At 49.3% G+C, this 27,809-nt stretch overlaps 1 protein-coding gene across 2 annotated transcripts; it reads left to right on the forward strand.

Annotated features, from left to right (window-relative positions):
- Positions 1–56: 56 nt before the first annotated feature.
- Positions 57–27,809, forward strand: ATF6B (activating transcription factor 6 beta). 2 transcript variants are annotated; one of them, XM_069944237.1, is made up of 17 exons: positions 57–156; positions 1,584–1,673; positions 5,151–5,236; positions 5,313–5,388; positions 6,634–6,716; positions 6,921–7,050; positions 9,068–9,241; positions 19,624–19,757; positions 20,706–20,891; positions 20,978–21,069; positions 21,208–21,366; positions 21,488–21,595; positions 22,646–22,736; positions 22,828–22,901; positions 27,161–27,272; positions 27,358–27,442; positions 27,536–27,809. In XM_069944237.1, exons 2-17 carry the CDS (start codon positions 1,598–1,600, stop codon positions 27,742–27,744), a joined length of 1,875 nt encoding a protein of 624 aa, XP_069800338.1. In that variant the 5' UTR covers positions 57–156; positions 1,584–1,597; the 3' UTR covers positions 27,745–27,809. The 2 variants fall into 2 exon arrangements, with proteins under 2 accessions (XP_069800338.1, XP_069800339.1); XM_069944238.1 differs by lacking the exon at positions 57–156 and adding an exon at positions 226–291.

Here is a 27,809-nt window from a genome sequence, read left to right on the forward strand (position 1 = left end):
AATCGGGAAATACTTGAAGAAGGCGGGACATTGCTTCTGTCTCTCTGATTGGCTGAGGCAGTAGAGAAGTGAGCGGTGATTGGTGGAGAGGCGTCACCCTGACCTGTGCCTTTCGGACGGTGGCTGCGGTCTCTTCCTGGCATCGGTGATCACCGGGTAATGATGTTATGATTCTCTAACGGCTGCGGTTCCGCGCTGACGTCATCCCCCGCCCACTGCGTCATCCTCACAGGCAGTGAGGTCATGTCGCGGGTGTTAATGCGGTGTGACGTAGTCTTGTTAGTCCATGAGGTCTGTCTGCCTCCAGGAAATATATTAGCCTCAGGCTATACAGATTCCGGGGCCTGTGGTGGAGGAGATGATGCTGGCACCTCATGGGGCTTATCAGCTCAGAAACAATGAGCCTCCATGTGGAGCTCAGCACTATAATGTCTGGTATCCATAGTGACGGTGACTGACAGCTCCAGGCGGTTCTGGTACCACAGTATGATGGATTAGTAATGTCTGGTATCCATAGTGACGGTGACTGACAGCTCCAGGCGGTTCTGGTACCACAGTATGATGTATGATAGATTAGTGATGCCTGGTATCCATAGTGACGGTGACTGACAGCTCCAGGCGGTTCTGGTACCACAGTATGATGGATTAGTAATGTCTGGTATCCATAGTGACGGTGACTGACAGCTCCAGGCGGTTCTGGTACCACAGTATGATGGATTAGTGATGCCTGGTATCCATAGTGACGGTGACTGACAGCTCCAGGCGGTTCTGGTACCACAGTATGATTCATTAGTGATGCCTGGTATCCATAGTGACGGTGACTGACAGCTCCAGGAGGTTCTGGTACCACAGTATGATGGATTAGTAATGCCTGGTATCCATAGTGACAGTGACTGACAGCTCCAGGCGGTTCTGGTACCACAGTATGATGTATGATGGATTAGGGATGCCTGGTATCCATAGTGACGGTGACTGACAGCTCCAGGCGGTTCTGGTACCACAGTATGATGGATTAGTGATGCCTGGTATCCATAGTGACGGTGACTGACAGCTCCAGGAGGTTCTGGTACCTCAGTACAATGTATGATAGATTAGCGATGCCTGGTATCCATAGTGACGGTGACTGACAGCTCCATGCGGTTCTGGTACCACAGTATGATGGATTAGCGATGCCTGGTATTCATAGTGAGGGTGACTGACAGCTCCAGGCGGTTCTGGTACTTCAGTACAATGTATGATAGATTAGCGATGCCTGGTATCTATAGTGACGGTGACTGACAGCTCCAGGCGGTTCTGGTACTTCAGTACAATGTATGATAGATTAGCGATGCCTGGTATCCATAGTGACGGTGACTGACAGCTCCAGGCGGTTCTGGTACCACAGTATGATGGATTAGTGATGCCTGGTATCCATAGTGACGGTGACTGACATACTGTGTGCTGGTATCTCAGCTTCACGTGACCTTTGTACAACGTGTCCCTAAAAGTGACTATAAGTAAAAGGGAGAATCCATCACCTGTAGTTCTTGGACAGGGCGAATAGTGAAGCGATTTATTAATCTTGTGATCCCTCCTTCCTACAGGCGCTGCGGTCACCATGGCAACAGAGCTGCTGTTCAACGACCTGGACACCAAGTTCTGTGCCGACAACCTGCTGACCAGCGAGGACTGGGGTATATACATTATATATGGGGTACAGGAGTATATATTGGGGACTTGGGGTGTCTACGTTATACAGGGGCATTAGGCTGCACAGCTTTCATTTTTAAGAGCTAAACTTGCAGTGTGTTCGGGAGAGCGGGATCTGATGGGACTGTACAGTGAAACCCTCAGAATATATGTGGTAAATGTTCTTTCACGTTGGGTGAAGTAATTGGAAACAACTGGATGTAAATGTCCTGGGAGAAGTCCAAAGAGCGGAAGAGACGGTCACCAAGATGTGAGCGCTGTATGAGTGTGGTCCTAGACAGTCAGCCAGGAGGACTCCAGGGTGCAAATGCTGTATGAGCGCGGTCCTAGACAGTCAGGAGGACTCCAGGATGTGAGCGCTGTATGAGCGCGGTCCTAGACAGTCAGGAAGACTCCAGGATGTGAGCGTTGTATGAGCGAGGTTCTAGACAGCCAGGAGGACTCCAGGGTGCAAATGCTGTATGAGCGCGGTCCTAGACAGCCAGGAAGACTCCAGGATGTGAGCGCTGCATGAGTGCGGTCCTAGACAGCCAGGAAGACTCCAGGATGTGAGCGTTGTATGAGCGAGGTTCTAGACAGCCAGGAGGACTCCAGGGTGCAAATGCTGTATGAGCGCGGTCCTAGACAGCCAGGAAGACTCCAGGATGTGAGCGCTGCATGAGTGCGGTCCTAGACAGCCAGGAAGACTCCAGGATGTGAGCGCTGTATGAGCGCGGTTCTAGACAGCTAGGAGGACTCCAGGGTGCGAGCGCTGTATGAGTGCGGTCCTAGACAGCTAGGAGGACTCCAGGGTGCGAGCGCTGTATGAGTGCGGTCCTAGACAGTCAGGAGGACTCCAGGATGTGAGCGGTGTATGAGTACGGTCCTAGACAGTCAGCCAGGAGGACTCCAGGATTTGAGCGCTGTATGAGTGCGGTCCTAGACAGTCAGGAGGACTCCAGGATGTGAGCGGTGTATGAGCGCGGTCCTAGACAGCTAGGAGGACTCCAGGATGTGAGCGCTGTATGAGTGCGGTCCTAGACAGTCAGGAGGACTCGAGGATGTGAGCGGTGTATGAGTGCGGTCCTAGACAATCAGCCAGGAAGACTCCAGGATGTGAGCGCTGTATGAGTGCGGTCCTAGACAGTCAGGAGGACTCCAGGATGTGAGCGCTGTATGAGCGCGGCCCTAGACAGCCAGGAAGACTCCAGGATGTGAGCGGTGTATGAGCGCGGTTCTAGACAGCTAGGAGGACTCCAGGGTGCGAGCGCTGTATGAGTGCGGTCCTAGACAGTCAGGAGGACTCCAGGATGTGAGCGCTGTATGAGTACGGTCCTAGACAGTCAGGAGGACTCCAGGATGTGAGCGGTGTATGAGTGCGGTCCTAGACAGTCAGGAGGGCTCTAGGATGTGAGCGCTGTATGAGTGCGATCCTAGATAGTCAGGAGGACTCCAGGATGTGAGCGCTGTATGAGCGCGGTCCTAGAGAGCTAGGAGGACTCCAGGATGTGAGCGCTGTATGAGCGCGGTCCTTGCATCATCGTCACCTTGTATATAGTGTACTGGATATAAACATTATATAGGATACTGGAGTATATACACTATATACTGTGTAATGGGGTATATACGCATCTTGCTGTATACTATGTAACTGCAGGTCTTTCCACCAGATTAAGTTTTCTGGATATAGCCGTATCTAAGTGGATATCTCTGATCCCGGGCCTCGAAACTAAAGCTGTTCATATCCATAACGCTCGGCACTCCCCCATACACATGAATGGTCGGTCCAGCAGTCTTGTGTCTTGGACGGTGTAAGCTGCTGCCAGACACTCCTGGGGGTGTCATATCTCCCCCCAAAATAAAAGGATCTGTCGGCTGAAATATCACATGGTCGGCTGATCCTGCTGAAATCACTGGGTATGACTGACACAATGCATATGGGGGTATTTAGACCTGAGCACTGTATATTGTATAGTACAGTTATTTAGGCAGTGTATGGTGGTAGTATTATAGAGCACCATAATTTGTTCCCTACAAGGGTCCTAGAAGCCGCAGCCAGCAGCCCACCATGTATGTGTATGGAGCCTTGTCACAGGTTTTGATGGCGGAGGCGGCGAGCCATTGTCCTGCAGGGCTGTGTGTATCGGGGCGTAGAACACTTTACTGCAGCACTCATTGTTATTACAGAGAGCATTATATTGGCCTCAGGACAGGGAAGTATCAGCAGCAGGTAGTATCTACGTGTTCTTCCTTCTGGAATATACAATGCAGGGTGGAGAAAAGACATAATAGGACGGGGTTAACCCATGCTGGTCTGTGCATGAGCCGAGCATTGTGTACAGGAGATCTGGATACAGATCCAGTGAATATATCATGAATAAAGGTTCTGTTCACATGATGCAGATCTGCTGTGCGTTTTCTGATCCACATGGTTTGACCCTCAGGGTGTGTTCACACTGGGCAGATAGGCTGCAGATTTTAAGTACTTCACTTTAGACTTTGTTTTGTGCATACAGCACCTACGCCCTACGACCGTTTATCGTTAATCGTGAAAAAATCACTTGGTCTAATAGGATCCTAACACACATACCCTGTGCAGTCTGATCTTGCAGTCACATGGTTCAGTGCAGTTGTGCTTTCCTTCCCCCTTACACGTGCACGCTAATTTCAGCCGAGCGTGCATATACCGCATATAAGCTGCTGCTGCCACCCCTGACGATCACCATGTTGCTTCCTGTTTTTCCATAAAATATGCCAGTGGGAACAGTAAGGGCCCTATTACACAGGACGATTATCGTGCGAAAAATCGTTATATCGTTCGAATTTTAACGATAATTGTCCTGTGTAATTGCAGGCAATCATCAAAAAATCGTTCGTATGTCGTCAATCGTTGATTCAGATCTGGACCTAAAATCATTGTTAATCATTTGCTAATCGTTCGCTGTAGTTCCACATTCGTTCGCTCAAGTTCCGAACCATTTTTCGATCGTTGCCTGCAATTACACAGAACGTAAATTATCCTTTAAATTTGAACTATATAGCGACTTTTTTTTTTCTAACGATAATCGTCCTGTGTAATAGGGCCCTAACACATGATTGCAGGATCTGACTACACAGGGTTTGTTTGTCGTCTGTTACCATAGAGACTGATAGGAGCTCTATACACAAAATTGAGATAAATTGTTGTCTGGAAATTTCTTTTTATTAATAAAAGTGTGCCGTCTGGGCTGTAATAATTTGTACTCACTCACCCTGATCCCCCCCACTACCTCAGTTCCTGTGTTCCCCAATTCCTGTTCATTTCAGGTTCACTATATGATACCTACATAGCATGTAGTATAATAATCATAGCGGGCGGTCCATCTGTACGGATGGTGTCTGAGCCTTGTACTGTCTCTGTCATTCACGTAGGTGACTTTCTCCTTGTATACCATTATGGATAGCGATGCCTCTTAGTGATGTCGATCTCTGTTGTATCTCAGATACAGGTCTGTACAGTTTTCCGGACGTGACGGACGACTATGGCGACCTGTTTCCCTCTGGTTTCGGGTCGTACCCTCTACACTTGGTAAGTGTCTCTCTGTATTTCCAGCACTTTGCCCGCTTCCTCTTCTCTGTCTACATCACGTCTCGCCTCTCTGCAGTATGACAGCCAGATGGACATAGAGTCATGTTCCGTGTCCTCGTCTTTGGATGAGATCCACAGCGTGAACCTGTCAGGTGTGTATCTGTATAAAAGTCATTATATGTAGACCGTGCATCTAATATCAAACATCTCTGCAAATAATGTGCTAATAGTGTGGTAATCATTGCTGTATGACCCTAGTCCCCTCCATACACACAAACTGGTAGACCAGCAAGATTAATGCGGCATTAAAGGGGTACTCCAGTGCCCAATAAGTTATCCCCTTCCTACTGGGTAGGGGATAAGTGTCTGATCATGGAGGGGACCATCCGCTGGAACCCCTCGCACTCCCCTCACCCAGCATCTTCTCTCTGGTTAGGGACGTGAGACCAGCATGTACACTGCCACTCTACTCAGTCTCTATGCCAGGGGTACTCAACAACTTTTAGTGAAGGTCCACTTACCAGGGTCAATTGTCAGGTGAAGGTCTGAGCTGAACATCAGTAGGAAACGTGTTTTTTGTTAACGTTTTACAAACGTCGTTGAACTATTTACATACAGGATTGATGCTTATTAGTGGGAAAACTGCCTTTTTGTTTCCTCTATCACCATCCCTTATATAGCCCCCCTTGTGTGCTCCCTCAGTAGTATATAGCCCCCCTGTGCTCTCTCCCCCAGTAGTATATAGCCCCCCCAGTAGTATATAGTCCCCCTGTGCGCTTTCCCCCAGTAGTATATAGCCCCCCTGTGCGCTTTCCCCCAGTAGTATATAGCCCCCCTGTGTGCTCCCCCAGTAGTATATAGCTCCCATGTGTGCTCCCCCAGTAGTATATAGCTGCCCGCTTTGTGCTCCCCTGTAGTATATAGCTCCCCTGTGCTCCCCCTCCCATATAGTATATAGCTATAGCTTCCCTTCGCTCTTGTGGCCGTGCTGCAGTGGTCACTGGAGGCCGCTCTCCCCTTGTCCTGGCCCGGGGCAGTGACACTACTCGAGCGCTGACTCCAGAGACAGAAAGCGACCTCCTTTGACCGCTGCGGCCACAAGAGTGACTGACAGGAAGGGAGCCAATGGCTCCCTCTCTGTCAGTACTGCTCCTGCACGGTAACTATGAGCGCTTGTTACGAGCGCTCATAGTTACTGTGCACAGGGGAGCAGCGTAGCTCAGTATACAGGTATACTGAGCTGCAGCCGGGGTCCGGACAGCTGGCCTCCGCGGTCCGCCAGTTGAGGACCCCTGCTCTATGCAGCTGCTGTACTGTGCCATCTAAGTCATCCTATGTTATCGGGTGATGGGATTCCCCTTTAACCTTTGGTTGATTAGCTCTTCCTTTCTTTCTAGATCTGCTGGTTAAGACAGAGCCAGTGTCTCCCTTCTCCTCCTCATCCTGTGATTCCTCGTCCTCCTGTGACGGTCTCTACACAGTGAGTATATCATAATAAGCACCTCAGCAGTATGTATGCTGGTCCAGTATAGCGGTGTATGCTGGGAGATGAGGATGTCCGTTCTGTATTGGGACGTCTTTGGACCATCCTCGTTCACAATATGACCATTAGCCTCCTTGTGTTTCTAAGTCTGTGATAACCACTTCTTCCACGTCTTATGTATCTCCTTGTCTTGATGCTCAGTCGTCTCTAGGTGACGCAGGGACCTCGGTGAAGGTTGAGTTGCCGCCATCACCCCCGAGTACAGGCCTGGAGGCTCCATCGGCCCCATGCAGCGCCCTGCAGATAACACTGCTCCCAGTGTCGGCAGCAGGTGAGTGATTTACATAACCGCTCAGACCGGTCTTCTATCTACAGATACGTTACGTATCCTCGTGGTTTCATACAGTGTCTGATCCCAGCTCGACCACCTTCCCACCACCATATACAGTTATATACCTGCACTGCTGCTTCATTCACACAGGAGCTTCGCCTGTACCGCTTTTATGCTTACAGAGTGGGAATTAGGTCTGGACACTGTGGATCTTCATGGTGCCCATACACATTGGATGTATGTGGGAATAGAGATATATAGAAATAGATAGATTTATACTGTATATGAATATTCTGTGTATTTTGACCACACACCTAATACTCTTGCACAGAGCAATGACAGGAAGCAGTGGGGGTCATGTTCGGTCCACTCTGTTATTAATAGAGGAGTGAGATGACTTTACATTTCCTGTTTCGTTAGCGAAGACCTCAGAGGTGACGGACGGAGACCATGAGGCTTTTCTTCTCTTATGTGACCTGTCAGGTCAGCACTTGCTTGGTCCTCAGTCCCCGCTCGCTGTCTGTGCTATTACATGCACACACAGGCAGCAAGTGGGGAGCTGCGGGAGAAGCTGCCTGGATGATCTTTGGTGACCCATAGAGAAGAGCGGTGGCCCTGTTCCACAGAGAACATGGCTCCATCTTTAAAGCCGCCATATTGAATCAAGGGCAGTTGATTTCTGAGACAATTCTGGTTGTCTATGGCTGAATACGGCGGCTTTCAAGATTGCGGCCATGATTTGGACGTAGCCTGAAAGCTAGCCCCCCCCCCCCACGTTCCTTGCTTGGGGTATCGGATGTGTCATTTTCCCTTTTCGTTTCTGATATAAATGGCTGTCATGAGAATTTTTACTTTTTTGAGTCACAACCCAGCAGGCCTGAGAGTGATGGCGGTGCATTGATGCCATGGTGGTGGCGGTGCAGTGATGCCACAGTGATGGCGGTGCAGTGATGCCACGGTGATGGCGGTGCAGTGATGCCACGGTGGTGGCGGTGCAGTGATGCCACAGTGATGGCGGTGCAGTGATGCCACGGTGATGGCGGTGCAGTGATGCCAAGGTGGTGGCGGTGCAGTGATGCCACAGTGATGGCGGTGCAGTGATGCCACGGTGATGGCGGTGCAGTGATGCCACGGTGGTGGCGGTGCAGTGATGCCACGGTGGTGGCGGTGCAGTGATGCCACGGTGGTGGCGGTGCAGTGATGCTATGGTGGTGGCGGTGCAGTGATGCCATAGTGGTGGCGGTGCAGTGATGCCATGGTGGTGGCGGTGCAGTGATGCCACAGTGATGGCGGTGCAGTGATGCCATGGTGGTGGCGGTGCAGTGATGCCATGGTGGTGGCGGTGCAGTGATGCCATGGTGGTGGCGGTGCAGTGATGCCATAGTGGTGGCGGTGCAGTGATGCCATAGTGGTGGCGGTGCAGTGATGCCATGGTGGTGGAGGTGCAGTGATGCCATAGTGGTGGCGGTGCAGTGATGCCATAGTGGTGGCGGTGCAGTGATGCCATAGTGGTGGCGGTGCAGTGATGCCATAGTGGTGGCGGTGCAGTGATGCCATAGTGGTGGCGGTGCAGTGATGCCATAGTGGTGGCGGTGCAGTGATGCCATGGTGGTGGAGGTGCAGTGATGCCATAGTGGTGGAGGTGCAGTGATGCCATAGTGGTGGCGGTGCAGTGATGCCATAGTGGTGGCGGTGCAGTGATGCCATAGTGGGTGGCGGTGCAGTGATGCCACAGTGATGGCGGTGCAGTGATGCCATAGTGGGTGGCGGTGCAGTGATGCCATGGTGGTGGCGGTGCAGTGATGCCATAGTGGGTGGCGGTGCAGTGATGTCATAGTGGTGGCGGTGCAGTGATGCCATAGTGGGTGGCGGTGCAGTGATGCCACAGTGATGGTGGTGCAGTGATGCCACAGTGGTGGCGGTGCAGTGATGCCATAGTGGTGGCGGTGCAGTGATCGCAGTGTACTATATCTGTATCCTATTCACAGTGCAGCTTGTCCTCCTCTGACTCTTACAGCTCAGCCTGGATGTCTCCCTAAATCCACGAGCTCTGTATCAAAGAAGCCGACCTTACAGCCAAGACCCCCGCCGGGAACCCAACCACCCGCAGCCCCGAGCAGCACCCCACATGCCATTATCCTGCACCCAGTGACCAGTGCACCACCTCCTGCCATTGTGCCAACTCTCACAGGTAAAGCTCATCATGGCCGTTCTCATAGTTCAGGGCTGGAGTGATGATGGAGTTATGGGGTCTCCTGCCTTGATGGGTGGAGGGAGCAGATATATGGGTAGTAGGGACACTCTTTATGTTCTTGTTGTGAGGGCCAAACACATTTTAGAAAGTTATACAGATCTGTAATTTAATTCTATTTCAAAATCTTTAGTCTTCCAGTACTTACAGATCTGTAATTTAATTCTATTTCAAAATCTTTAGTCTTCCAGTACTTATCAGCTGCAGTATGTCCTGCAGGAAGGGGTGTATTCTTTCTAGTTTTCCACAGTGCTCTCTGCTTCTACCTCTGTCCAGAGCAGCAGCAAATCCCCATAGAAACCCTCTTCTGCTCTGGACAGTTCCTGACATGGACAGAGGTGGCAGCAGAGAGCACTGTGTCAGACTGGATAGAATACACCACTTCCTGCAGGGCATACAGCAGCTGATGAGTACTGGGAGACTTGAGATTTTTAAATAGAAGTAATTTACAAATCTATATAACTTTCTGAAACCACTTGATTTGAACCCCTTTAAAGGGGTTATCCAGTGCTACAAAAACATGGCCACTTTCCCCCCTCTCTTGTCTCCAGAATGGGTGCGGTTTGAAGTAAATGGAGCTTAATTGCAAACCACACCTGAACTGGAGACGAGAGGGGGAAAAGTGGCCATGTTTTTGTAAGCGCTGGATAACCCCTTTAACCATTCATAACCTGTAATGGCCGCTGTACACCTGCAGGTGTCACTGTTGTAGTTAGGTACAGGCTATTGCTCCCTGTTATCTGCCATTTCTGCTGGTGAGATCCTGACGGTCATAGTCTGATGGGACGTTGTGGAACCTCCCTGCCCCTATAATCATTACATCCTATCACATATATAGTGTACTACGCCTTTAAGGGATGAAAAATTCATATGAGGAAACATAGACGGCAGATGGAAAAGCAATAAACCAGAAAAGAGCCGCTGTAAAGTTATTTACCCAGAGCAGGGCGACGTGTTATATAACGCTATGAGAACGCACAGCAGATGGCGTAGGAAAAATCATTGTCTCTGCCGATTAACAGGAAAAAATCTCATTGTTTGGGTGTGAAATAGAAGCCATGTAAGACCACGTGTCCCCTGTGATGGAAAACCGGCTCTCCAGGGTCTACAATGATGGCAAATCCTTAGGTCTGAGTCGGCACAAACTTCAGGAACTTCAACTGCTTATCTGCAATAGCCAACACAGTGCAGAGGGTGGAGGTATGCAGGATGGGGGGAGGTATACAGGATGCGGGGACGTATACGGGGGGGGGGGAGGTATACAGGATGGGGGGACAACTACAGAGGGGGGAGGTATACAGGATGGGGGGAGGGAGGTATACAGTATGGGGGAACAACTACAGAGGGGGGAGGTATACAGGATGGGGGAACAACTACAGAGGGGGGAGGGAGGTATACAGTATGGGGGTAGAAATACAGAAGGGGGAGGTATACAGGATGGGGGGAGGGAGGTATACAGTATGGGGGAACAACTACAGAGAGGGGAGGGAGGTATGCAGTATAGGGGGACAACTACAGAGGGGGGAGGTATACAGGATGGGGGGAGGGAGGTATACAGTATGGGGGAACAACTACAGAGAGGGGAGGGAGGTATGCAGTATAGGGGGACAACTACAGAGGGGGGAGGTATACAGGATGGGGGGAGGGAGGTATACAGTATGGGGGTAGAACTACAGGGGGGGAGGTATACAGGATGGGGGAACAGTAACTACAGAGGGGGGAGGTATACAGGATGGGGGGAGGTATACAGGATGGGGGAACAACTACAGAGGGGGAGGTATAGAGTATGGGGGGACGTATACAGTATGGGGGAAGAACTACAGAGGGGGAGCTGTACAATATGGGGGGGAGGTATACAGGATAGGGGAACAACTACAGAGGAGGGAGGTATACAGTATGGGGGGAAGAACTACAGAGGGGGAGGGAGGTATGCGATATGGGGGAACAACTACAATGGGGGGGAGATATACAGTATGGGGGGGACGTATACAGTATGGGGGAAGAACTACAGAGGGGGAGCTGTACAGTATGGGGGGAGGTTTACAGGATAAGGATACAACTACAGAGGAGGGAGGTATACAGTATTGGGGAAGAACTACAGAGGGTGGAGGTATACAGTAGGGAGGCCTAACTACAGGGGATCTTACAGTATAAGAGCCTAACAACAGTGGGACATACAGTATGGCGGCTATCTACCGTATAGAGTGGGGCTACTGTGTTTCTCCAAAATGAATCCCTAGGCCCTAAGTTATTTTCGGAGAATGGCTGTCCTGGCTTCTTAGTGCCTGTGAAGTGCATTTCCAGCAGCTGCCACCAGGGGGCGACCTCTTCTCTGTGTAAATCAGCAGCACTGTCTCCCGGGATCATCCACTTGTTTCTCACTCCTGTCTGGGGTCCCTCGCTGCTCCCGGGTAGCGGGTGCGTTCTGCTGCCGGCTGTTATGTGCTTCTTGGGTCCGTGTACGGGGGTCCCTGCCCACTGCAGCACATTCCAGCTACTTACTAACCCCCCCCCCCCCCCCCCCCCCCACTGTGTATGGATCTGCTCTCTATACAATGATTTCATTGTTGGCAGGACATCCTCATGTCTTACTACCAAGACACTTACTTCACTGATAGGCGGCTCCAGCCTTGTGTTTGTCTCCTGGCTGCACAGGACGGGATCTGGGGCTCATCTCCATCATTGTTTTTATAAAGGGGGATGAAGATGTGGTGTAATACGAGGGGGTGGGCTGCGCTGGCTGACATTTATAGAGTGGGATAAATGAGGAGTCTGAAGACGCTGCCATAAGGAAAACTTTACTTTAGTACAAATAACCATAAATCCGCACTCAGTAAGTTTCCACGTCTCTTAAGCTTTCGCCTCCAGTCTCTTATTGTCCTCTTCCCTGTTCACGCCTAAAGAGGGTTGTGTGGCCAGAGAGCAGGGCATTGTGGGAGCTCAGGAGACATCCGTAGGTAGGTCACATGTCTGACAGTGGGTGGAGATAAACCACTCAGGTTCCCAGTTAAACTTTTTGAAAAGCTGCTATACTTTTTGCATTGTAAATTTTATAGAAAAGTTGCCCAGAGGAGGGGGATGCAGCTGCAGATACTCTGTGTTTCTATGGGACTGTGAGAGGGGAGGGGGGAGCAGAAGTGGAGAGAGAGGCCATACCTATATCATCTGTATCATCTGTTTATCTCTGCGGTGGTGGCTTATCTCTCCAAGAACAAAAGGTTGCGCAGTGATTTTCCATCAAACCTTACTTCTAACACCACTGACATCATCTGACAGTGAACGGTTGGGAGACCCCCCCCCCATACACTGTATTCAGGGGGGTTATTCAGGAGGAGATCTCTGGATCAGCTGCACAGAGCAATGTAAGTGATCCATCATTCTGTTCAGCTCTTATTACAGTCTTATTATGGTGCCCATCATGTAGAGCAGTGTGCTTAGCATATTGGGAGTTGTAGTTTTCCCGCAGGTTGAGGATGAGTGGTCTGGAGGATCTGCTATGGTATACAGTCTGCACAATAATAACCTATTCCCGCCCGATACCTCCCATCTGTTCTCAGTTACTGGGCTCCGCCATGGCCGCCTCTTCCATCTCATTTGTCACTGTCAGGTTCCGTCCATCTGTCAGGCATTATGATGGACAGCCATTGTGGATGATGTCATCCCTAATCCAGATGGATATTACAGCTTATATTTCATCAACGAGGCAAGAAAATGGCAGCGATTGTAGGTGATGGGAACCAAATGTCTGAACGCGTCCGCCGTCCATCCTGATTGTCTCTTCAGGGGCCATTTACTCATTGTGCTCATCATTCCCGCCCTGAGGTCTATCACACAAGAAAGTCCAAAGCATGTCCGTACTGATGAGGATATATACCGCCATTGTCTCATCTGGGAGGGGCGGTCATCGAGGCCCGGGGGGGAAGGGGCAAATCTTGGGAAATCTGGGATTGTGAATGAGACCCGAGGCCTCGTCTGATATGGAGGCGGCTCCTCTGGGCTCTTTGGGGGGGATTTAGGCCCTGCCCCCTTTTCCAGTGAATCCGGCCGACCAGGTGTCCGAATCTACGCCCAGCGAGCAGGCGTAAAAAATGATAAAGAAAGCGTGAGAGGAGGCCCCGCCCTCTCTCCGCCTTGTCACGCCCTCCCAAGCTCCCCCAGCCCACCCATCGGGAGAGCGGGGCATACGGCAGGCATACGCCAGGGAGAAGGGGTGAATCTGCACCATCTCCCTGGCGTACTTCTCGGTGGACGTTTCATAAATGTCCCCCTTTGTGTAGGAAACTTCCCGACTCCTCCAGAACACTTCAACACCTGCCAATTAAACTAAGGGGAGGAGCCAGAAAAAGCAGAGACCACCTTCTGGGCACCTGTCATTGCTGGGACAATTGGCCCTGTTACTGTTTTTTCTTGAAAAAAACAAAAAAAAAAACTTCTGACGTGTTGCAGAGATGCGTAAGAATTTGTGCCCAGACCCTCACTGCTTTCTTAAAGGGGTTCTCTGTCGTAAATCTTTTTTTTTCAAATCAACTGGCTTCAGAAAGTTATATAGATTTGTAATTTACTTCTATTTAAAAATCTCCAGTCTTCCATTACTTATCAGCTGCCGTATGTCCTGCAGGAAGTGGTATATCGTTCCCAGTCTGACACAGTGCTCTTTGCTGCCACCTCTGTCCATGTCAGGAACTGTCTAGAGCAGCAAAACTTTCCTGCTGGTAGAAGCGTACGGTGATGCAATTCACTCTCCATTTTGGTGCGAGAGAAAAGCTTCATTATGAATCTACCTGATGCAAGACATTGATTGCACATTCGTGGGAACATACCCTTAAAGGGGCATTCTTACATGTTTGGGATAGCTAGCTGATTGCAGGGGATAGCCTGTGATCCGGAGAATGGGGGGTCCCAGTGTCCCATTAGAGTGGAGCGGCATGTCCTGCATGCTGCTATGCGGGTACAGTGTTTTCCGGAAGCTTCCATAGAGAGTGGACTGAGAGAACACACATGCCCCCCACCACTTCCTCCTAATGGAAGACAGGGGTCCCCGCAAATGGACAGATTAGAGTACCCCTTTAATGCCCCCCCCCCACACACTACTTCTGATTGGGGGGGGGCCTATAATCTACAGTAATGCTGCATTTACATGGAGCGATAATTCGCCCAATTGACCGTTTAACGATTTTGAAGCAACGACTTGGTTTTTATAACGATCAGCGTTTAGACAAATCGTTAAAAAAATTTGTAAGAAAAATCATTATTGCGGCTCGCAAAAAAAATTATTTTGCCCCCCCGGTAGCCGCTGGTATGTATACTCACGTAAGCTGATCAATGTCCCGCGGCGCAGCTCCGTTCCTGTCCCACTTTGCCGTTCAAATCGGGCGCGCGCTCACATCCGCCAGCGCTGTAAGTCCTCTTCTCTGACCTGTCATTATAGACCGGAAGTCACTCGCTGCCATGCATTCTCTATGGAAGCGCGTGACTTCCGGCGTTTAATTTACGAGGCAGAGAAGAGGAGTCACAGCAGATCTGAACGGCAAAGCGGGACGGGAACGGAGCTGCGCTGCGGGACATCGATCAGCTTCCGTGAGTATACATGCCAGCGGCTACCGGGGGGGAGGGGGAGGGGCAGGCAAAAACATTTTTTTGTGAACTGCTTCTTTAAGCCCATCTTTCACATAGGGTGACTCTTTGAAAGACTGTTTACACAAAGCGATCTGCAAATTTTTAGTGAATGATTTGAGAAAATGTTGAAAGATCAAAATGAACGATTTCTCGCTCGTCGCTTGATCATTTGCTGTGTTTACACGGAACGATTATCGCTCAAATGCGATCGTTATTTCGAAAATTCGAACGATAATCGTTCCGTGTAAATGCAGCATAAGTTTTCCGCTGGGAGGGGGATGGCCGGACACTGTCCTTACTTGCTGGCAGGGCCCTTTTGTTCTCCAAGATGTACGCCTAAGCCCTGTGACCGGACCCTGTCTTCTCTGGGTGGCTGATCATCCTGTCCTGCCAGGCCCTTTGTTCTCCAAGATGTAAGCCTAAGCCTGTGACCGGTCCCTGTCCTCTCCGGGTGGCTGATCTTCTGGGCCTGGCAGGCAGAGCGTGTCCTGATCCCGATTCAGGCCCGGTGGACTCTCTACAATTAGCTGGTTTGCATTAGTATCTGATATAAATAGTCTGTATAATGAGGGGCGGCTGGTTGCTCCCCGCGGAGGGCACGCGGCCCTGTCTTACTTCCCATAGTGCAGCGGGGGCCAGGACAGCTGCTGCTGTTTATCACATGGAGTAGAATGGTGATTACAATCATTTGGCCTCGTCCGCGCCCTGTGCTGCTCTCATGTCTCCTGTCATCCCCCCCCAACCTCCTAACAGAAGACTCTCTGATTTCCTATTGTTATTTCTTCCTGCCCCTAATAAGCAGATAACCCCCAACCTCGTGTCCTGACTGTGTCTAGTGGTGGTGGTGTTACAGTGTACAGGGCAGGTGTGTCTAGTGGTGGTGGTGTTACAGTGTACAGGGCAGGTGTGTCTAGTGGTGGTGTTACAGTGTACAGGGAAGGTGTGTCTAGTAGTGGTGTTACAGTGTACAGGGAAGGTGTGTCTAGTAGTGGTGTTACAGTGTACAGGACAGGTGTGTCTAGTAGTGGTGGGGTTACAGTGTACAAGGCAGGTGTGTCTAGTGGTGGTGGGGTTACAGTGTACAGGGCAGGTGTGTCTAGTGGTGGTGGTGTTGCAGTGTACAGGACAGGTGTGTCTAGTGGTAGTGGTGTTACAGTGTACAGGACAGGTGTGTCTAGTGGTGGTGGTGTTACAGTGTACAGGGCAGGTGTGTCTAGTGGTGGTGGTGTTACAGTGTACAGGGCAAGTGTGTCTAGTGGTGGTGTTACAGTGTACAGGGCAGGTGTGTCTAGTGGTGGTGTTACAGTGTACAGGGCAGGTGTGTCTAGTGGTGGTAGTGTTACAGTGTACAGGGCAGGTGTGTCTAGTGGTGGTAGTGTTACAGTGTACAGGGCAGGTCTGTCTAGTGGGGTTGGGGTTACAGTGTACTGGGCAGGTGTGTCTAGTAGTGGTGGTGTTACAGTGTACAGGGCAGGTGTGTCTAGTGGTGGTGTTACAGTGTACAGGGCAGGTGTGTCTAGTGGTGGTAGTGTTACAGTGTACAGGGCAGGTGTGTCTAGTGGTGGTAGTGTTACAGTGTACAGGGCAGGTGTGTCTAGTGGTGGTGTTACAGTATACAGGGCAGGTGTGTCTAGTGGTGGTGTTACAGTGTACAGGGCAGGTGTGTCTAGTGGTGGTGGGGTTACAGTGTACAGGGCAGGTGTGTCTAGTGGGGGTGGGGTTACAGTGTACAGGGCAGGTGTGTCTAGTGGGGGTGGTGTTACAGTGTACAGGTCAGGTGTGTCTAGTGGTGGTGTTACAGTGTACTGGGCAGGTGTGTCTAGTGGTGGTGGTGTTACAGTGTACAGGGCAGGTGTGTCTAGTGGTGGTGTTACAGTGTACAGGGCAGGTCTGTCTAGTGGGGGTGGGGTTACAGTGTACAGGGCAGGTGTGTCTAGTGGTGGTGTTACAGTGTACAGGGCAGGTCTGTCTAGTGGTGGTAGTGTTACAGTGTACAGGGCAGGTGTGTCTAGTGGTGGTAGTGTTACAGTGTACAGGGCAGGTGTGTCTAGTGGTGGTGGGGTTACAGTGTACAGGGCAGGTCTGTCTAGTGGGGGTGGGGTTACAGTGTACAGGGCAGGTCTGTCTAGTGGTAGTGTTACAGTGTACAGGGCAGGTGTGTCTAGTGGGGGTGATGTTACAGTTAGCGCCGTTTCTGCCATGAGGCAAGGTGAGGACTTTGCCTCAGGCGGCACAATCTCAGTTCCCTAAGGGGGCGGCAACTTCATGTAAGTGAAGTCAGTCTGACTAGGCTGACCAACTCACTTACTGTTTTTGTATGTGCCCCTGGAGTGAGCCATCTGGACGGGCGGCCGGCACTGGGTCTGTGTGCTCCTCTCTCCCAGTCAAAACCGTCCCTGTACTGAGATTAATCAATTTCAGGACCTGTGTCTGCACCAATAGCATCACACACAGGTCCTGAACCGAACTTGTGGCTGGAAATGAGGGAGCTGTGTAGAACTTGCTGGAGCAGCACCTGCCTCTGGTACACTACGTATTTGGGCACATAGTACTGCTAAAATGGCCAGGCCACTGCCTCAGGTGCCCATGAGGCAAGGACAGCTCTTCATTTCCCACAGTGGGCTGCTCAGTCCTTGTTTTTATAAAGACATTGCAGCAGCTCCTCGGCAGCCTCCTCCTAGTCCAGCATGCTAACTCCTGAGGCGTCGGGATGTTCTTCACAATGCAGAGCAGAGTGCTGGAGTCTCCCTCCCCCCTTACCGACCTCGCTGCTGTAGTCTCCCATCCTCCTCCTCATGGCTGGGGCTGCTCCTGAGACCGGGGTCTGGTGAGTGTTTATGCAGTACAGAATGATGGGGTCAGGGAGGTCATAGTGCATGGTGCCTGGCTCACGTGTAGCATTGTCAGTTCAAGAGGGCATAATGTGTGTGTGTGGCATTAATGTTTGGTAACCCAGTATAAATCACTGTAATACTCAGATCACATTACATATATGTGTTTGACACTTTTCAAATGGTCCAGCATGTGGCTCAGTTCAAGAGGCACATTGTGTGTGGCACTATTATAATCAGGGGGTACAGTATGTGGCAGCATTATATTCTCGGGGCCCAGATTGTGACATTATTATATTCCGGGGACATGATGTGGGGCAGCATTACATTTAGGGGTGCAGCATGTGTCGCTATTATATTCAGGAGGCACAGTGTGTGGCAATCTTCTGATGGGGCGGTGTTGGTAACGGGTGTGTGTGTGTGTGTATTAAGGTTTCGCCTCAGGCAGCGGAAAACCTAGAATCGGCCCTGGTTACAGTGTACAGGGCAGGTGTGTCTAGTGGTGGTGGTGGTGGTACAGTGTACAAGGCAGGGGTGTCTGGGGTGGTGTTACAGTATACAGAACAGGTGTGTCTAGTGGTGGTGTTACAGTATACAGGGCAGGTGTGTCTAGTGGTGGTGGTGTTACAGTATACAGGGCAGGTGTGTCTAGTGGTGGAGGTGTCACAGTATACAGGGCAGGTGTGTCTAGTGGTGGAGGTGTTACAGTGTACAGGGCAGGTGTGTCTAGTGGCCCTACTCTATGTGAATGATACAGTGATAGATGTATGGGATCAGCTGATCGGTCACTGTGTAGAGGCTTTTGTTTCTATAAATTGTGTTAGATAAGGAAATCACCATCGCTGTTTCGACATAAATATTTCCCATTATATAATATCTTTTTAACTTTTTCCAGAAATTTCAACCACAGGCCAGCTATCCCTAACTTTTTGTCAGTAAAATATGTGTTGAATTTGGGGATAATGTTCTCATATGCAGGACGATACTTGTCCATATGAACGGCCGTGTCTGGGATGTTCTCCTGGGCCGTATATGAGGGCTCTTCCATCACCGGTTACAGCTCTCATAATTAGAGAGACGTCTGCTGTATGGTGGCTTCAGACAAGCCGGCGCTCCAGGACCATTCAGCATCGCGGTGCACGTGGTAAATATCAACCAGCGCTGTATTGAAGCCGCAGTCATTGTCTCCTTTTAGCAGAGAGCAGTGCATTGTGGGAGATCAGGTGACAGCAGCTTCATCCAGGTTATAACACATCTAAGCTGCTGTCTGATTCCAGGGGCCACCAGCAGAACTACCATGCATAATAATAGATGGAGAAAACATGACAAGTTGTTGCAAAGTCTGTAAGAATTACAGTGTGAAGAGTAATCCCTTCAAGTGTCTTTGTCATTGCAAAACTTTTAAAGGGGAACACCAGTGGTTTTTTTTCTTTCACATCAACTGGTGTCAGAAAGTTCTATAGATTTGTAATTTGATTTTATTAAAAAATCTCTAGTCTTCCAGTACTTATCAGCTGATGTATGTCCTGCAGGAAGTGGTGTATTCTTTCCAGTCTGACACAGTGCTCTCTGCTGCCACCTCTGTCCATGTCAGGAACTGTGCAGAGCAGCAGGAAATCCTTGTAAAAAAAAAGTCTCCCTCTCTCCTCACTGCAGGAGGTGGATTCTATAGAAATGGGCCTGTCTCCACTACTTTGCCGCCTTATTCTTGCGATTAGTGGGGGTCTCAGCCCTCAGACCCCTAAATGATTAAGTCTTTTGGCCTATCTCTATGACCTGTCATAGCTTTAGTAACGCTTCAACCTACTGACTATCTGAGCAGCTTCCCTCTATTATACAGTGTAGCCGTAACTATATTCTCCCTTGTCTCTCCAGCCTCTCAGCCCATGATGGTGTCGCAGCTCCTGACCGTGCAGAGTGGGGGAACAGTCACGTCTCCAGTAAAACACGAAGCCAAGACCATTGTGCCTGCCCCGACTACTGGGAAGAGCAGCCCGACGGAGGTGGACGTGAGTCCTGGGGGTATTACAAAAGGCAGAACTTGCAGAATCTTTACTTTTAAAAGTGTAAACCTTTTAGGGTAAAATTAAATTTAAGGGATTGTTCACAAAAAATTTTTTCTTTCAAATCACTGGTGTCAGAAAGTGCCTGAGATTTAAAATAATTTTTTTTTGTAAACTATCCCTTTAAACAAAATCTGCATTGGATTGTAGTGTCAGATGCTCGGAGGATGTCAGATGCTCGGAGGGGCTGCTCGGAGGATCGCTGATCTTCCGGGCAGCCCATAGGATATAGCAGCATCTGCTGCCGACGCTCCTATTCAACGGAGCGCCGGCAGCAGATCGCTGCTATATCAGTCGCTTGTTTTTCAACATGTTGAAAAACAAGCGACTGCAACGATCAGCCGACATGAACGATGTCGGCTGATCGTTGCACTCTATTCCACGGGACGAATATCGTTCGTAGCGGCCGATATCGTCCGAATACGAACGATATTGCTCCTCTAAACGACCCATGGAATAGGGGCTTAAGCAACGTCGGGGAGGGGGCTGGGGTGATTGCTGCTCTGTGAGAGGCACTCTGAGCACAGTCCGGAGAGATGTCTCTCACATGCACTACCCCTTAGACACTAGGATTCATGGGGTGGGTCCATGGAGCTCCGGAGGGGTGGTGCGCCGTGAGAGGCGCTCTCAGCGTCTTCCTGGGGGGAGGTGTGGTCCGTGAGTGCCGTTTGGGGTGGGGATGCTGTACTCTGAAAGCCTCTGAGTACACTCTGGGGGGGCTCTCACATACACTACCCCCAGACTCTAGGATTCATGGGGCCCATACTGTTTTTTACTTTGGGGCCCCTTGTTGGAGACCCCTATGTTAGTGTGTACGTCCCCATAGACAGATTTCCCAGATTTCAGTGACTCTCCTGATGGTGTAATTCACTATTTCTTTCATTTCTTTTAAAGCCAAAACTTTTAAAGAGACAGCAGCGCATGATCAAAAACCGGGAGTCGGCATGTCAGTCACGGAGGAAGAAGAAGGAATATGTCCAAGGGCTGGAGGCAAGACTGCAGGAGACAGAAAGACAGCTGGAGATCGCTCGTCGAGAGAACCGAGAACTAAGGGAAACCGTGCAGCATCTGATGCGGGAGGTGAGGAGAGGAAGGGGTTAATATTGCGGAAGGAAAATGTCATTATCAGGAATCCTCCTTCTTATCCACCATCCTATCTATTACAGAACACGTCGCTCCGCGGCACCACCAGCAGCCGCAAGTTGGTCTGCGTCATGGCTGTCCTTTTCTTCATTGCGTTCAATTATGGGCCGGCGAGGTGAGTTAGCAGCCCCTGAACAAGCAGCTTCCCCCTCACTGTACATGGCAGAATATCCAGATTTGTTACACTTTCTTATGATGCCATGTTTGTACTCATGGAAGTTTCTGGAATAAGATGTTGTCTTTTTGTGCCCAGCGTGATTCGCAGCAATATTCCAGAGGAGTCACTAAAGAGTCCAGAAGTTTCCTACAGCGGCCGCCATCTACTAACATTCAATAATAAGAGCGATACGCCGGAGCCCCCGAGTCCCAGGTTCTATGCACCGCATCCTGCAAAACATAAAAGCTCATTCAGGTAAGAATCACTGGAGACGGATCCGATGTTATTGGCCAACAAAGCTATTCAGATGTCGCAGAACGAGGACTGTGTGTGTGACGCTTATTTTCTCCATATCTGTCTGCTGCTTCTTTTTCAGTAACTCAACTGGGTCACTGGCAAATGTGAAACACTTAATGGTTCGTGACCTGGATCAGCTCTTCCTCGCCTCTGACTGCAGACACTTTAACCGCACCGAGTCACTTCGGTAGGTACTGGGGTCTCCACTATAACTTAGGTAGCAGGCAGTGGGTTTTGTTTAAATATGATGTCTGGACCCCACCTAACTGATGGTAGACCACCCCATCACCCCCAGCATCACCTCCAGTTTATTGGCCACCCAGGATCTATTTGCTCTATAGTAAGTAGGCCACCCAAACTCTATTGGCTCTATAGTAAGGAGACCACCCCTGATCTATTGGCTCTATAGTAAGGAGACCACCCCCTATCTGTTGGCTCTATAGTAAGGAGACCACCCCCGATCTGTTGGCTCTATAGTAAGGAGACCACCCCTGACCTGTTGGCTCTATAGTAAGGAGACCACCCCTGACCTGTTGGCTCTATAGTAAGGAGACCACCCCTGATCTATTGGCTCTATAGTAAGGAGACCACCCCTGATCTGTTGGCTCTCTAGTAAGACCACCCCTTATCTGTTGGCTCTATAGTAAGGAGACCACCCCTGATCTATTGGCTCTATAGTAAGGAGACCACCCCTGATCTATTGGCTCTATAGTAAGGAGACCACCCCTGACCTGTTGGCTCTATAGTAAGGAGACCACCCCTGACCTGTTGGCTCTATAGTAAGGAGACCACCCCTGATCTGTTGGCTCTATAGTAAGGAGACCACCCCTGATCTGTTGGCTCTATAGTAAGGAGACCACCCCTGATCTGTTGGCTCTCTAGTAAGACCACCCCTTATCTGTTGGCTCTATAGTAAGGAGACCACCCCCGATCTGTTGGCTCTATAGTAAGGAGACCACCCCCGATCTGTTGGCTCTATAGTAAGGAGACCACCCCTGATCTGTTGGCTCTATAGTAAGGAGACCACCCCCGATCTGTTGGCTCTATAGTAAGGAGACCACCCCTGATCTATTGGCTCTATAGTAAGGAGACCACCCCTGATCTGTTGGCTCTCTAGTAAGACCACCCCTTATCTGTTGGCACTGTAGAAGTCTTTCTCAGCAGTGTTTGGTGGTCTCCGCAGTATATGATGGATTACATGATCACCTCTATCTTGTCTGTCTTCTCTCGCCTATAGATTAGTGGATGAGCTCAGTCTGTGGGTTCGTCGGCATCAGAATGAGAGGAAGACGGGAAAACAGGCCCTGAAAAAACAGCGAAAAATAAAGGTGAGGCTTGTGTATTGTCCTGTATATAAATAGCCCTTATTCTGGTGATTGTACCATTTGTGTCATACGTCTCCTTTGTCTCCTCTTGCAGAAGCCGTTGATCAGGAACAGCATGGCGTTCTCGGATCTGGTGCCCGCTCACATGTCCAGGCTGCAGTCTCACAGGTATTCCTTGGCTCCTCACCCTCCACCCCACCTGTCATTGTTTCCTTTTCCACCATTGTATTAGTATTATACATATTATTATTACATTATCTGTTCCTACAGCACCATGTGGATAGCATTAGCCGCTGTCCGGCTCTATCCCCTCTTTCTATCTGTTTTTCTGTCCATCATACACACTCCTCTCGTGCTTCTGTCGCCCTGACTGTCTGTTGCGGTCACGCCCGTCTGGCTGTCTATTCAGTGTTACACCCTATGTCCTAATATACTGCATACCTTTAATATTTCCTTAAAGTAGTCTCCTCTCCAGCTATTTCCAGATACCATGTCAGGATTGTCAGGTGATAGAGGGGATTCTTTTATATAGGACCCTAATACATCAGTGAGAGGGGAGAAGAGAGTCACGCTCTCTATCTAGATATCTTCTCTCCCTTCTTCTGTTTGCCCTCTCTAGCTTTTATCTCTCTCGCGGTCTTAAAGCCTTTCTTTAAAGGCCCTATTACACAGAATGATTATCGGCTGTATTCACAGCGATCAGCGGACATGAACGATGTCGGCTGATTGTTGTAGTTGTTTGTCTTTTAACATGTCGCCCCGTGTAATAGGGGCTTTAGTATGTCTCTGTGTGTCTCTCTCTCACTCATAGCATAAATATAAAGCAGAGAGCCTCTTTAAAGGAATCCAGTAGTTAAAAAAAAAAACACAAACAGGTATTGGTGGCAGTACCTGCAGCTCCTTCCTGTCCTTAATGTTTCTGCCTGCATGGAGCCTTACCTCCCGTTCATATAATCACTATTCGCAGCAGCGTCTGCCTTGGATAAGCGGACAGGTCATGCTCTGAGCGAGCTCACATCTCACAAGCAGTCAGAATGAACAGAGAGCCACCAGGAACTGCAGGGAATTGGGTTATGTAAGTATAGTTTTTTTTTTTTTATATATGTGACGCCAGCAACGTGACAAAAAAAAAAAAAAAGCCGTAATACTCCTTTAACGTTGTCTCTTAGGGCGACCATGTACGGTGAGTTGTGTAGCGGAGCAGATTTACTAGAGCACATGTGCCACACATCTGCGCTCCACTTTTTTAGACATGGTGGCTTAGTTACCCTTTATATGTCTCTGGTCCTGTCGCCACTCATCGCTGTGAGGTCCGGTCTCACGCTCTCGGTGGGCTGGGATGTCTCTAGGCTATGGACTGCTGTGTTCTTCTATGTACTGGACACATTTGCAACCAATTCCTTTTCATTGTTCCAGTGAATATAAAAATGAAGCAGCTTCGCTATAAGTTTTAATGAAGAATTTCCTATGGTTTTGTTTCCACAGCTCCCATGCACACCAAGCGTCTCCGTGGTAACAGAAGCAAACACATTCCGCACTGAAAATCTGCAGCCTCATACTTTCTTAGGGCCCAAATACACATTAGGAAAGTCAGTTGTTCTGGGCGGGATCGGTCTACCGTCCAATGTGCACGTCAGTCTCCCAACTCTACTGACAGATGATGTCGAGGAGAGGAGGAGCCTGCATTCTAGATTTCAGCTGATCTGCCCCTTTGTTTTTGCGGAGATAAGCCATCACTTGTGCTGCCTGGCAGTGATTTAACATCCCTGTTCCTATTCAAAACACATGAATGCTTAGGGCCCTATTCCACCGGACGATTATCGTTTGCATAATCATTAACGATCTCAAACGACCGCTATTGCGAAAGACCTGAAAACGTTCACTCATTTCCATGGAACGATAATCGTTACTTATGATCGTAATTGCGATCGTTTTTCTTCGCTATTGCGTTCGTATCTATTGCAAACGACCGAATGATGTCTTATTCAATGCGAACGTTTTGTGAACGAGCAACGATAAAAATAGGTCCAGGTCTTATAAAGCGATCAACGATTTCTCGTTTGGTCGTTAATTGTTAACTACATATTAACCGAACGATTATCGTTTAGATTCGAACAATTTAACGATAATCTGAACGATAATCGTCTGGTGGAATAGGGTCCTTAGTTTGCTGAACGTTCATGTATGTGGGGGGAATAGAAGAGGTGGCTTTCGGATATTACAGGTGTAAGGACATCATTACATTTGTCCCCTAGCCATACATTTGGTAGGTTAGTCTCAAGCAGCGGACAAATAGAAATATATAAAGATTCACAATCTGACTACAGAAAGTTTGTTGTCTGTTACCATGGAAACACAGTTCAGGCAAAAGTTGCATTATATTTCAATTCTCTTTGCTTTGAGAGAATTTGTGAAGGTTGACATAGGCTTTAAAGCAACTCTGTACTGGCATGTAGCCGCCCCCAAACCGACAGTACTGCGTTGTAGACGTCCTCATGCTGCATCCAGTTCGGAGGCGCCCTTTTTCCTGGTTCCGGTATTTTGAAGAAAAACTACTTTTATTGCTGCGGCACGGCGGGGAGTCAATCTAGCGTGGCCTAAAGCATCAGTGCCCTAGGCCTGTGGCGCTTCTCTCCCCGCCCAGGGGTGTGTGGAAAGTGAAGGGAGGTGGGGAGAGAGGCGCAGCAGGTTTAGGACACAGATGCTCTAAGCCACGCCAGATTGATTCCCCTCTCCACCACAGCAATAAAAGTAGTTTTCCTTCAAAGTACAGTCAGAGAACGGTTCTGTGGCTCGGCTTAACACTGCGTAAGGACCTCTACTATGCAGCTACGTGCAGGTACAGGGTTGCTTTAACCCTTTGAGGACCAGGCCCAAAATGACCCAGTGGACCGCGCAAATTTTGATCTTAGTGTTTCCGTTTTTCCCTCCTCCCCTTCTAAGAGCTCCAGCACTCTCAGTTTTTTATCTACAGGCCATGTAAGGGCTTATTTGTTACAGAAATAGTTGTACTTTGTAATGGCGTCATTCATTTTACCATAACATGTATGATGGAATTCCAAATATATTATTTATGAAGATATAAATTGGTGAAATCGCAAAAAAGAATGCAATATGGTAACGTTTGGGGGGTTCCTGTGTCTACGTTATGCACTATATGGTAACAGCGACATGATACAATTATTCTATAGGTCAGTCTGAACACAACCATATGCAGGTTACACAGATTCTCTAATGTTACATATTTTTTTTTAAATGAAATCCTTTTTTTTGGCAATTAATTATAAATAAAATGGGCCTATTGTGACGCTTATAACGGTTTTATTTTTTCACCTACGGGGCTGTATGGGGTGTCATTTTTTCCGCCATGATCTCTAGTTTTTATTAATACCATATTTGTGAAGATCGGACGTTTTGATCACTTTTTATTAATTTTTTTATATATATAATGTAACATAAGTCGGTAATCCGCGCACTTTTTCCCCTCTTTTCGTGTACGCCGTTTACCGTTCGCAATGACACTTGTTATATTTTAATAGATCGGACAATTACGCACGCTACGGTATATTATATGTTTATCTATTTATTTATTTTTATATGTTTTATTTATATAATGGGAAAGGGGGGTGATTTCAACTTTTATTGGGGGAGGGGTTTTGGGGTAGTGTAATAGTGTTTTTAACTTTTTTTTTTTTACACATTTGAAGTCCCTTTGGGGGACTTGTACATAGATTACTTTGATTTCTACACTGATGAATGCTATGCCATAGCCATAGCATTGATCAGTGTTATCGGCGCTCTGCTCATTGAGCCTGCCTGTGCAGGCTCAGTGTAGCAGATCGCCGATCGGACCGCATGGAGGCAGGTAAGAGACCTCCAGCAGTCCGTTTTACCGATCGGGACCCCCGCAGTCACACTGCGGGGGTCCCGATCGGTAAGTGACAGGGGACTCCCCCTGTCTCTTACACTTAAACGCCGCGGTCGCGCCGCGATCGCGGCGATTAAGGGGTTAATGACACGCGGCAGCGCGATCGCTGCAGCGTGTCATTGCCGGTGACGTCCCGGCTGCTGATTGCAGCCGGCCCCCACCTGCTGTGAAGCGCGCTCCGCTCCGGAGCGCGCTTCATAGCGGGAATAACACCCAGGGCGTACAGTTACGCCCTAGGTCGTCTGGGGACAGACTTCCATGGCGTAACTATACGCCCTGGGTCGTCTAAGGGTTAAAGGTTTAAAAAAAGCATAGCTGCTTACTTCCAGAAACAGCGCCACCCCTGTTCTTAGGTTGTGTGCAGTATTACAACTTGGCTTGATTTACTTCAGTAAAACTGAGCTGCAATACCACCCCCAAACTGAGGACTAGATCTAATCCCGGATAACCCCTTCAAGTGTATGGCATGACTCTAATGGCCCTTGTATCATCCCCACAGGTTGCAGAGCGCTCCGCTGCAGCTGTACGGCCCCAAGGAGCCCAGTGATCACTTTCTGATGGACGCCATTGAGCGCCGTGAGGATACATTCTACGTGGTCTCATTCCGCAGGGTCAGTGCTGTGATTCCCATGGTGTCAGGACAACCTCATGTCTTACGTAAGGGCCACACGCTCACTCCCAGTCTCTGTCTTTTAGGATCACCTGCTCCTTCCAGCAATAAGTCACAATAAAACGTCTCGTCCTAAGATGTCCTTGGTGATGCCGGCCATGTCTGTGAACGGTGAGTAGTGTCATGTGTGTTCACATCGGTCTGTTCTCTGGCCATGTGTCACTGGTGACCTTACCCTTTCACCCTTGTCCTTGTCCCCCACAGACAGCGTGTATAACAGCACCCAGGGGTACGAGACCATGATGCAGATAGACTGCGAGGTGATGGACACCAGGGTCATCCAGATTAAATCGTCCACTGTGCCCCCCTCACTACGGACACCCCAGAATCCCCCTTCGCAGCCAGGGACAGTAACCGGGAACCAGTCCCTCTATCTACAGGACCAGACGTCGGTGGGGGACGGGCAGCACTGATAGGACGTAGAGCTTTTATATTGTAGTGTTCACTGTAAATATAAATATCTGTATATAAGAAAACC

Source organism: Dendropsophus ebraccatus, chromosome 10, assembly GCF_027789765.1.
Source record: "Dendropsophus ebraccatus isolate aDenEbr1 chromosome 10, aDenEbr1.pat, whole genome shotgun sequence".
In the NCBI taxonomy this organism is placed as follows: Eukaryota; Metazoa; Chordata; class Amphibia; order Anura; family Hylidae; genus Dendropsophus; species Dendropsophus ebraccatus.

What these genes read in the sequence shown, in the direction of transcription:
- ATF6B (XM_069944237.1), top strand. Translation starts at nt 1,598, where the DNA reads ATGGCAACAGAGCTGCTGTTCAACGACCTGGACACCAAGTTCTGTGCC. An exon ending in GCTGACCAGCGAGGACTGGG is followed by an intron (nt 1,674 to 5,150) that starts GTATATACATTA and finishes GTTGTATCTCAG; the next exon opens with ATACAGGTCTGTACAGTTTT. An exon ending in GCTCCCAGTGTCGGCAGCAG is followed by an intron (nt 7,051 to 9,067) that starts GTGAGTGATTTA and finishes TGACTCTTACAG; the next exon opens with CTCAGCCTGGATGTCTCCCT.